Consider the following 13,257-nt stretch of genomic DNA (forward strand, 5'->3'; position numbering starts at 1 on the left):
TATTCCAAATACATATTTTAAAGAAATGTGTTACAGGTTGGATTAAATAAATACTTTTGCATATTAATTTAGAAAACAATTCTTAACTTGTAAAAGTATATTTAGATTTTTTTTATTTAATTTATTTTAATTTAATTTAATAACTGGTTCATTATTTTTGCTGTGTTTACATTTCTTCATCATGCTTATGGAGTAGATATTAGCAACACATATTAAGATAATGTTTCAAACATTAAATAACTTTGACATTTGAAAATTTTCTTTTGACAAAGTCAAAACGGTTGTGAACCAGTGATTAATACAAAGAAGTCAAGCAATCGCTACTGTATGTGATTTAATTTTAGATGACACTTGGATCGTTCTATGCTTCATTTTTTTAGAATTCAATTACATTACATAAAATTAAACTGTTAACAAGTTAAACTGTTAACTTGCATTGATTAATACATAATAATAATAAAAAACAAACAAACTTGTATATCTATGTTTTATTTTGTTTTTATAAAGGAGTATTTGCTTATAAAGGGACCCATAAGAGATTGTTTTTTTTTTTTTGTTAAACAGAAAATATGAAATTTAGAAAAATGTTGGTTACCAGTTGGAGTCAGTTGAACAGTTCAAAATGGTACTAGCATTCTTCAAAAGTATCCCCTTTTGGATGTTTATCTGAAGAAACAAACTTGTTCATACTTTATTTTGATGGCCCGTTTGTTGAATTTAAGTTACATTTCATCTACATGCCAACTAATTCTTATTAGATTTTAAGTAGACTGTTAGGTTTGGGTTAGGGTTGGGGTTAGTGTAAGTTGACATGTACTTGCAAAGTTTCTTATAGTCAGTTAAATGTCTGTTAAAGGAGCCTATCAACAGATATTTAGTAGACAGTCTACTAATACTGTAGGGCCATCAAAAAAAGTATTACCACAAACTCATATAGGCTTGGAGCAAATTTCATTTTTGTGTGTGCATGACACTGTTTTCTGTGTCTCATGTGTAAATGACATAAAGCAGCCCTGCCCACTGCACAAATAGTTTTACTGACATTTACCATCTGTAAAGGTTTATGACGCTATATACCGTCATTTGCTCAGCCGTGTCTATGTTAACACTCAGGCATACTGTCATTTCTCATGCTGGCAGCAGTAAGAGTTACTTCAGCCCGCTGATCAATCAACAAGACCCAGAGGAACAGACACACTTCAGAGAGCTCATTCATCATTACAGTCAACACTCTCACTCTCTCTCCATGACCTTCTACATCCTCTGCTTTGTCTAATATTGCACATTAGCAAGTGGACATGGTTTGTTGCATCAGAAGCCCTGTTTGCGCCTGTTAATAAGACTTTTCACGTGATTCTTTGCATAATAATTTTGCTCAGTCACCTAGTTAAATTACATTCGATGTTCTAAAATATTTATTCAAACCAATTTTATTTGTTTAACAGCATAAACAGTGTGAAAAAGTGTTTGCCCCCTTACTAATTTCTTGGTATTTTTGCATGTTTGTCACTCTTTAATGTTTCAGATGATCAAACTAAATTAAATATAAGTCTAAGATAACAAAACAAACACATCAGGCTGTTTTGAAATAAAGGTCTTTATTATTAAGGAAAAGAAAATACATGACCACTTAGCATCACTGTGTGAAAATGTGTTTGCCCCTTAAACCTAAAAAAGAAAAAAAAAATTTAGCACCCTGAGCAATGAAGCTTATTCGATAACCTGCAAAGAGCACCTCAATTGAAGACAGGTCAGGACTTTAACTAGGCCACTCCAAAGTCTTAATTTTGTTTTACTTCAACCATTCAAAAGTGGCCTTGCTGGTGTGCTTTGATCATTGTCCTCCTGTGGAACACTTTTGGCAAACAGTTTTTTCCCCACAGGGCTATGTAGTTCGGAATTTTGTAAAGCACAAGCAAATAAATTACAAACAAACAAATAAAACACAAGTTTTAATGGTTAAATGAATAAACACAAATTTAAATAGCCAAATAAACAAATAAACACAAACTTTAAAAAGACAAATAAACAAATAAACACACATTTTAAATAGTTAAATACACACATACACAAGTTTTAAAATGGTTAAATACACACATTTAAATAGTTAAATAAATACAAATATAAATACAAATTTAAATAAATAAATAAATACATTATTAATGAATTAAATAAGTTAATTAATAAATTAATAAATAAATAAAAAATGAATGAATGAATGAATGAATAAGCAAACAAACAAAAAATGTAAAAACTCGATGATTGACTGTTACTTGACTGAAACACCTGTCTCTGTGTGTTAGGGGTGGACATGAGCTCTGTCCACCAGATGAAGAGCCAGCGCTGCTCCACCATGATGTCTGACGTGAAGCAGCTGGTCAGCAGCGGGGGAAGCGTCAATCAACAAAATGATGATGGGGTCACGCTGGTGAGAAAACACATGAATATCCTAATATGTAACGGTTTGCTGATCACTAAACATGAAATCTGTTTAATGTGTTTTGGGGAGGTGAATCAGGGATCGGAGGACATGAAACTGTACTTGTGTAAGGTTTGTCTGTTTGTTGTGTTTGCAGCTACACATCGCTTGTGCCAGTGGCTATAAGGAGGTGGTGTCAGTTCTGGTGGAGAATGGAGCAGATGTGCAGGTGTCTGACAGCAGCTACTGGACACCATTACATCTGGCTGCCAAATATGGACAGGTACACATCATGACATGAGACCCGTTGTTTTTTTTTTTTTTTTTTTTTTTTTGGAAATCATAATCTGATATAGAGCCAAGGGCCTGGCAGCTTTAAGAGCATGTGTAATAGATGAATGTGTGAATATTTAAATGCTTGCTTGTTTTTAAATATTTAATGTTTGTTTGTTTGAATTTTATTAAAATTATTTAAGATTTGCACAATCTCATGAGTAATCAAATGTAATTAATATATTTGCGTTTGTATTTATAGCATAAAGTATGTATTTATTTTATTTAGTAATTCAAAAAAAATGTATCAGCAAATCATATCTTGGAACAATTAAACGTTAGTATTAAATGACATTTAAGGATACATTCTATTTAAATTTAGGTTTGAATTTAATTTATAGATTGGTTTGCATAGCACTGCACATTTATTTATTTATTTATTTATTTGTTTGTTTGTTTGTTTGTTTTAATTATTTATTCATTTAGTTATTTTTTATATAATCATTTTAGGAATATGCTTAGATATGTCAATAAAACATATAGATAAAAGTATTCATTTTATAAACAAACAATATAGACGCATAAAAGTAAAAAAAAAATACAATAAAAATATAAATAATAATATCAATGAGAATAATAATAACCATAATGATAATGATAATAATGATAATAATAATAATGATATCAATAATATCAATAATATTAATAATAATATCAATAATAAAAATAATAATAATAATAATGATAATAATAAAAATAATAATATTAATAATGATAATAATGATAATGATAATGATGATAATAATAATAATAATAATATTAATAATAATAATAATAATAATAATATCAATGATGATGATGATGATGATGATAATAATAATAATTATAGGGGACGCAGTGGCACAGTTCGCTGGTTCGAGCCTCGGCTGGGTCAGTTGGCGTTTCTGTGTGGACTTTGCATGTTCTCCCTGCGTTCGCGTGGGTTTCCTCTGAGTGCCAAAGACATGTGGTACAGGTGAATTGGGAAGGCTAAATTGCCCTAGTGTATGAGTGTGAATGAGTGTGTGTAGATGTTTCCCAGAGATGGGTTGTGGCTGGAAGGGCATCCGCTGCATAAAACAAATGCTTGATAAGTTGGTGGTTCATTCCGCTGTGGTGACCCCTGATTAATAAAGGGACTAAGCTTACAAGAAAATGAATAATAATAATGCTGATAATAATAATAAAAATAATAATTAATAATTGAGTACATTTATTTACATGTATTAAAGGGGTAGTTCACTCCAAAATGAAAATGCCCTTCCTCAAGTGGTTCTAAATGAGTTTCCTTTTTTCTGTTAAACATAATAGGAGATATTTAGAAAAATGTTAGAATCATGTAACTATTGACTTACATTGTAGAAAAAAAAAACAAATACTATGGAACCCGATGGTTACAGGTTTTAAAAAATGGTTTAAAATAAAGAATTTTTCAGAACTTAAGAAGAAAAAAAAAAGGTTTGTCACTACTAAATGATGAGCAAATATTATTTATTAATTGCTTTATTTTTTATACATACATACACCTTGTTATATGTATGGCATTGTTCTATGTCTGGTCAAAAAGATTGCTGATCACAGAACTTAAACAATGTGAATGATTGGAATTTAGTATGAAATTCAATTTGGCTCATGCTTTCTTGTCATTAGCCGCTAAGCCATATTGCTGCTTGCGGTTAGTTGAATATATTGATGCTGGAGTTATAGTAGACCAAATGCAGTTCGTTATCACCCTCCCTTCTTCTTCCTGATTAATGAGACTTCAGCTTTGCATTGATCTCACCAATTCCCAGCCAGATGGGCTGGAGTGTTGTGTATCATATGCAAGTACTAATGTGTTTTATATGAGTTGAATAACAGAGTTTGTGCTGGAGGAGATTGATTTCTTGAGCAAAGGATAGACCTGCTGACACAGTCAAATATTTGATAATGTTTCAGGCTACTGATGAAGAGAACATTTCTTCATACTTCTCCTTTGTTCTTTTTGTCCCTCGGGGTACTCTTGCCTTCATATACATATTCTGTTTTCCTTTCTACTCCCTTAGATCTTTTGTGAGATTTAGTCTTTGCAGGCAAGTGCATGGCTGGAAACATGCTAGTGACACATTATAGTATATAGTAGCTAGAAAATGTACTACTGTAGCAGCTTGCTATGACATGTTAGTATTACTAACTTGTTACAATGTGCTAATTCGTGTTAGCAACATGTGAAAATGTTAGCAATGTTCATGTTTTCTGTTCCTAAGTAGAATCAGTTTATTAGCCTAAAAACATGATATCAACATGCTAAAAAGCATGTTAGCCATGTGTTAAAACATGGAAATGAATGCTAGCAACATGTAACGTTAAAACTGTTTAATTAACATATCAGCATGCTTCTACATTCTTGCATAGTGTTAAAATGTGTAATTGTGTTAGAAATAACCTAGTGACACATTATAGTAGCTAGTAAATGTATTAGCAGCATGTTATGACATGTTAGCATAGTGCTAAAACATGTAAATTCATGTTAGAAACATGTAAGGAACGTTCATGTTCCCTGTAATTTGCTAACCATTCTAGAAACATTTTATCAGCATAAAAACAAACATGATATCAGCATTCTAGGATCAAGCAAAAGTAGATTAACCATGTGCTGAAACATGGACTAGAGTGCTAGCAAAATGCTAAACTATGCTGGCATAGTGTTAAAAATGTGTACATGTGTTAGAAACAATTTAAGCACACATTATAGTAGCTAGTAAATGTACTAGGAGTGTGTTATGACATTAACATTGTTAACGTCATAACAATGTTAATGCTAATTCATGTTAGAATCATGATAACAACATGTATGTTAATGGTAATAATATGATAAAAATGCAAGGAACATTTTAGGGACATAAAACTGCTAGGATTGTGTTAACAGGTGTTAGCCATGTGTTAAAACCTGACTTCATGCTAGCAAGATGTAAGCATTAAACTGTTTAATTTAGTTTATTTGCTAACATTAAATTGGTTTCATTAATTATAAAAATGCTAATTCATGCTGCATAGTGGTAAAAAAAAATGTTAAATCCGTTAAAGACGTGCAAGTGACACATTAAAGTAGCTAGTAAATGTGCTATATAAATGCGTGAATGCTAGCAATGTTCATGTTAGTAATATTCTAACAATAATAATAACAATATTTTTTTTGCCAAGTTACACGTTAGCCAAGTACTAAAACATGGCAATTTATTCTAGCAGAATGTTAGCATTAAAATGGTTTAATTTATTATAAATTATTTATTATAAATGCTAATTCATGATGTATAGTGTTAAAAATGATAAATGTGTTAAAAACATGTTAGTGACACAAATTAGTAGCTAGAAAATGTACTAGAAGCTTGCTATTAGTATTACTAACTAGTTAAAATGTGCTAATTCATGTTAGCAATGTGAAAAATCTTAGCAATTTTCATGTTCTTTGTTACAAAGAAGAAACATTTCATTAGCCTAAAACAGGATATCAACATGCTAAAAAGCATGTTAGCCATGTGTTTAAACGGTTTTAATGCTAACATGTTGCTAGCATTATTTTTATGTTTTATTAACATATCATCATGCTTATATGTTCTTGCAGTTTTAAAATGTGTACTTGTGTTAGAAATAACCTAGTGACACATTATTGTAGCTAGAAGATGTATTAGCAGCATGTTATGACATGCTAGCATAGTGCTAAAACATGTTAATTCATGTTAGAAACATAAAAAAAGTTTGAAAAATACAAGCAACTTTCATGTTCCCTGTTAGTAATTTGCTAACCATCCAAGAAACATTTTATCAGCATAAAACAAACATGATATCAGAATTCTAGGATCATGCAAAAGTAGATTAACCATGTGCTGAAACATGGAGTAGAGTGCTAGCTAAATGCTAAACTATGCTGGCATATTTGTGTTAGAAACAATCTAGGGACACATTATAGTAGCTAGTAAATGTACTAGCAGTGTGTTGTGACTGTAACATTGTTAACATCATAACAACGTCGATGCTAATTCGTATTAGCAACTTATGAAACACATTATAGTAGCTAGTAAATGTGCTATATAAATACATGAATGCTAGCAACATTCATGTTAGCAATATTCTAACAATATTTTAACAACATAAAAAATGTTTGGATCATGTTAACACAATTTAACCATGTGCTAAAACATGGCTATTCATGCTAGCAGCGTGTTAGCACTAAAATTGATTCATTAATCATAAAAATGCTAATTCATAGTCTTAAAAATTTTAAATCCGTTAAAGACATGCTAATGACACATTTTATTAGCCAGTAAATCTACTAGTAGCATTTGATGACATATTTATATGGTTAAAACTTTCTGTTAGCAATTTACAGTATGAAAAAAAATTTCGAAACATGCTAACAACATGCATGTTCATGTTAGTAATATGCTAACCATGCACAAAATATTTTTGCGACACAAAATGCTAGGATCATCATGCTAACCATGTGTTAAAACATGACAAGTTACTGTAGCAACATGTTAGCATTACAATGGTTTAATTCATTATAAAAATGCTAATTCATGCTGCATAATGTTAAAAAATGGTGTTAAAAAACATGCTAGCAACACAATTAATAGCTTGTAAATTAGCATTTATTTGCATTAACATGAAGTTAAAACATGCTAATTCATGTTGGCAACTTATATGGTAGAAACATGCTAGCAACATTTATCTTCATGGTAGTAATATTCATACCATGCAAGAAACATATAAGCAACATAGAAAATTGTTAGGATCATGTTAACACCTTTTAGCCTGCATGTGCTAAAACTTGTCAATTTATCTTAGCAATGTGTGCACATCAAATCGGTTTAATTTGTTAACAAAATGCTAATTCATAATGGCATAATGTTAAAAATGTTAGAAACATGTTATCAACATGTAGGAGAAGCATTAACCATGCTAGAATTAGGCTATGTTAGCAACATGTTAACTTTGTCTTAAAACAGCATGTAAAATTTGTAGATTTCAGTCATAAAGGCATAGTTTTATCATGTACCTATGCTCAAGTGATTCTAAATGTTTATCTCTTCCTTTGAACACAAAACAAGAAATTCTGAAGAATGTTGGAATCAACACCCATAGTAGAAAACTACAAAAATATGAACATACAATGGAAGTCAACGGCTGCTGCTTCTCAACATTTTTCTTCGTTCTTCTTTTGTGTTCAACAGAAATAAACTGAAACAGGTTTGATGAGTGAATGATGACAAACTTTGGGTGAACTATTCCTTTAATATTAAGAAAGTTTGCCCGAGTATCAAATCAACATATTTAGAATAATTTCTGGATTAGATGCTAAAAGTTAGGCTTGCATAAACGGAAGAAATCAGTTTTACTGCAGGTTTGATCAAATAAAGACAAACGTGTAGAGTAAAAAAGACTAAAACTTTGAAGAGTAGTGTGAAAAAAATCTGTCTAATCACAATACGGCATAATTAGTTTATTTATTTTATTATATGTTATTGTATAAATGATTGTTCTATTATTAATTTTCTTTATACTGCTACATTTCTTATGCACATAATATTACTGTATGTTTACTGTACATTTGTTTTCAGAAAAGTGTTTCTGTAGACTCCCACACCTGCACACACTCAAATTATAAACACACACACACACATATTTTCACTGCCCACATACATAATTTATCGCAGCAGGACAGAGTCTTTCTCTCTTTCACACACAGACATTGAGTCAGTCATTAGTACTGCAGATTGTTGAATGACTCAGCAGAACGAGAGAGTTTCACTTGAGTTTCAGCATCTGAACAGCTGGAGACACAGATACGGTATCTGTATGTGCAGTAAACCATGGTGAACAGTGTAGACAGGGTGAAAATATTACACCCACAGCCAATCAAATGCACATTATTATTGAAATCGTTGAGAAACTCTGCCGACTACAAGTCACTGTGGTGGGCGATTGTCGAATGCCCTGATTGTCAGAAGCCGATGCGAGACCATGACACACACTCTTGTTGAAGCAACACCTTCAATTATATTATGAGAAACAGATTAAACACAATCTGGAATAGCCTGTGGGTAGTCGCCTGTTTGTCCTGATCTCTAAATCTTTAAGTCACCCATTTAAGTAGCAAGCAGTTTTCTCAAGTTTACATGGAGGGGTTTGAGGCCTTTTAATACTGTATTAATTGCCATTTGTCAAAGAGAAAATTTTCATTTTCTTTTCTGCTTAGTCTCTTTATTAATCGTGGGTCGCCACAGCGGAATGAACCGCCAACTTATCCAGCATATGTTTTACTCTGCGGATACCCTTCCAGCCCCAACCCATCACTGGAAAACACCCACACACACACTAATTCACACACATACACTACGGACAATTTAGCTTACCCAATTCACCTGTACTGAAAGTTTTGGACTGTGGGGCAAGCTGGAGCACCCGGAAGAAACACACATGAACACGGGGAGAACATGCAAACTCCACACAGAAATGCCAACTGACGCAGCTGAGGCTCGAACCAGCGACCATCTTGCTGTGAGGTGAACGTGCTACCAACTTTATTGTATTTTATTTTATTTTAAGATTAAATGTTATATTCACATTTTTATTTTATTTTTAATGCAATACAATGTTTTTTTCAATAAAATGTTATATTTACATTATATTTAATGCAATGCAATATTTACATTTTTATTTTTAATAAAATGTTGTATTTACATTTTTATTGATAAATATTTAATTTTATTTAAAATAAAAAATACAATGCAATTTATTTTATTTTAAATAAAATGCTATATTTACATTTTTATTATTTTATTTTATTGTATTTTATTTTATTTTATTTCAACCTACTTGCCCTATTTTGAATCTTCATACACTATAAACAATATTTCTCATTTATATTTTAATTTTGGTGGCTTAAATTGAGAGCTATTCAGAATGTTGTGGTAAAACCAACAACAAGATTCACAATGCAGTACAATAAGATTTCAGATTTCTTTACAGTAAAATTCAAATTTAGAATAGCAGACACCCTAAAATATTTCATGTCACATTTCTGAAACTTAAATCTGCTTCAACGTTTCCATTTCTACTGCAAACATTGGCCATCCAGCAAGTTAATCTGTTGCATTAGGGCTCAAAAGCGGTTTATTTTAGACCCAAACACATAAATAATACATCAAACTCGCATGTCATGCACTCTCCTTCGGCATGAGTCTAGTGTCTTTGAGTCTGAAACACTATAATAAAATGCCTGAAACATTGCAAAACAGGTAGAGGCACAGTAACAGAATTAAAAAGACGAGCAAGCAAATGTATGTGAATCTGTCCATATATCAGTCTGTGGTTAATGAATGCAGTGCTGAGGATGTGAGCTGTGAACATACGCTGAATTAGAGCTGATGTTGTAGAGTACTCTCACAGTTGATGGATGCAAACCTCTTTAAGATGTGACCTACATATTTTAGTATTCTCTTTGAGTTCCTCTCAAGTCATAGAGATGTTTGTGTGTTTGCGTTTCCCTGCAGACCCACATTGTGAGCCAGCTGTTGAAGCACAAAGCTGATCCTACGCGACTGAACTGCAACCAGGACAAGCCCTCAGGTACAAATACACATACAAAAACTCAACTAGTGTATGTACTATATGTATAATGGCTTTCTATATATATGTATGTGTATATATATATATATATATATATATATATATATATATATATATATATATATATATATCTACAAGGAGAGTGGCAGGCCCCTGGGGCAGCCCACTGGGGTCACAGATTTTTTTTTTTTTTATTTATTTATTTTTTTTGCTTAACATACACTACCACAAAAGTCTTGTCGTCGATCCCAAATAATAACTTGACTTCTACTGTAGTTTATCATTTGGACAAGTGGTAGAAGGTAGATTTTTCAGATGAATCATCTGTTGAACTGCATCCCAATCATCATAAATACTACAGAAGACCTATTGGAACCCGCATGGACCCAAGATTCTCATAGAAATCAGTCAAGTTTGGTGAAGGAAAAATCATGGTTTAGGGTTACATTCAATATGGGACTGTGTGAGAGATCTGTAGAGTGGATGGCAACATCAACAGCCTGAGTTATCAAGACATTTGTGCTGCCCATTACATTACAAACCACAGGAGAGGGCAAATTCTTCAGCAGGATAGCGCTCCTTCTCATACTTCAGCCTCCACGTCATAGTTCCTGATAGCAAAAAAAGGTAAAGGTGCTCCAGGATTGGCCAGCCCAGTCACCAGAAATGAACATTATTGAGCATGTCTGGGGTAAGATGGAGAAGGCATTAAAGATGGATCCACAGAATCTTGATGAACTCTGGGAGTCCTGCAAGAACGCTTTCTTTGCCATTCCAGATCACTTTATTAATAAGTTATTTGATTCATTGCAGAGATGTATGGATGCAGTCATCCAAGTTCATGGGAGTCATACACAATATTAATTCTGTTTCACTGCAACATGACTTTATATTCTATATTGTAAATTATTTCTGTTAAGTGACAAGACTTTTGTCTAAGCAAAGTCAGAGCTTACTGTCCTAAAATCAAGGCATGATATTTTTTTATTTTGGTAAAATAAGCGTAATCTAGGACCTTTGTCTTTCAAGTTACTTCTGATACCAAATGATCTACTAGAAGTCAAGTTACTATTTGTTGCTCCTAAAACTTGTGTAGGCAGCAAGACTTTTGTCAGATAGTGTATATACAGTACACACACTAGTTTTAGCTGGTTTAGTTTGAGTTTCCACAATGTAAATTGCTTGTGAAACATTCTATAAAATACAGTTATGGAAAAAAAAAAGAGTTTAAAGTCATTATTAAATAAGTGTTTGTTTTATGATATACTTTATGCATTAACCTAATTGTGTTTTGTTTAGGAGACCACGGATTTATTTGGATACCTATAACCTACTGATGACAAAGTCTAAGTTTAAGTTCCTTGAAAATATACATAAAATGTTGTCATTTAGGGCATTTTTTATTTTGTTTGTTATTTGGTTGTTGCAAAAAATAGCCAGAAAACTGTGCATGTCTTTCAGACATGTTAATAATAGTTTTAGAAGCACAATACCAATGATGTAAATTCAACCAAAACACATAAATCTGGAAAAACTGAGAAATTCAAGTGGCTTCTTAATTTTTCCTGCCCTTTATTTTTTGAGCACAAACACAAAACACCATCAGGTTAACGCTGTAATAAAATAACAATAAATTAATAACAAAATGAAATGCATGGACTTCAGGGATTTTATTTTATTTTTTTACTGATTTCATTATAAATAATAATAATAATAATAATAATAATAATAATAATAATAATAATAATAATAATAATAATAATAATAATAAAAATTAATATTAAAACCCAAAATGCTAATTAATTAATCAATTAATAAATTTATTTATTTATTGTATTTATGAATGAGCAAGCGATTCTGTCAGTATTTTTCATGATCAAAAAGAGACATTGTACTCTAAAGGAAGTTAAAAGTGTGAAAAAACATAAAAGGCCCTTTTAAGACCACAAAGCTGCAGGGTCTTCTTACATACCAGTTACTATAGTCTCTGTAGTACAATTCTATAACTTTCTGACAGAATATATCTGAAAAAATATAGATGACTTACACTTGTCCCTCTTTTAGTGTGTTCAACTGCTCTTCCTCTCTAGAGCATTCTTTGGGCGTAAATATTTCCTAGCTGAAGAGATTTCTTCAATTTTCTCTTTCTCTGTCCATCTGCTGATGTCTGTGAATCTGCTTCCACTAGCCTGTGGCTCAGGTTGATTCACATCTGACAAAACTAATTGAAGCCAATGGTTTCAAAGGACATACTGTTTAATGAAACACAAAAATGTGCTCTTTTCAAATAAAAAAGGCACACCCAGCATTCACGTTTCAAAGTTCAGTCTAAAACCTAAACCCAAAACACGCCTGCAAAAACTTTATTTGAAAACAATGGGGTATTTTGCTATTTCAGAAGTCAGAATATAAATAAAGCATTCAAGATCATACAGTAGTATACAGCAAGTGTATGGTACTGTAAAACTCATGTTAAAAAGTAAATGAATGAAAAGTTACTGAGCCTTTTTTTGCACTTCTAACTGAAACAGAATATTGAGTAGGGAGTGGGGCTAAATTATTTTCAGTCAAACACACAGCAAAAGTAGTTCCAGGCTGTTTGTGACCATGTTAAAATTTAGTATTGCTACCCTCGATGATTTCTGTGTATTTTATTATTATTTTTTTTTAAACAACCTGCAACAGGCAGATATTCAGAATCAAAGCAAACAAAAGGCTAGTATGAGATAAGTAATAAACTAGTCTTACACGCAGAAAACTAAACTAGGGGTTCTCAGCATTTTTCACTTCGAGGCCCACCTCCTACTCCAAAAATTTTTTGGAGGCCCAAACTGATTGTCTGGAGAAAATGCTTATTTTAAAGCTTTATTTATTAGCAAAACATGACTTTTGCTTTCTAATATTCTCTTATTTTT

General features: G+C 31.8%; 1 protein-coding gene across 1 annotated transcript in view; it reads left to right on the forward strand.

Moving 5' to 3' along the window:
• Positions 1-13,257, forward strand: part of myo16 (myosin XVI) — a 255,324-nt gene that overhangs the window by 85,741 nt on the left and 156,326 nt on the right. Inside the window, 3 exon segments of the mRNA XM_056464750.1 lie at positions 2,304-2,428; positions 2,577-2,702; positions 10,267-10,342. Of these exon segments, the coding sequence (XP_056320725.1) occupies positions 2,304-2,428; positions 2,577-2,702; positions 10,267-10,342 (327 nt within the window).

Source organism: Danio aesculapii, chromosome 9 (genome assembly GCF_903798145.1).
Source record: "Danio aesculapii chromosome 9, fDanAes4.1, whole genome shotgun sequence".
NCBI lineage: Eukaryota > Metazoa > Chordata > Actinopteri > Cypriniformes > Danionidae > Danio > Danio aesculapii.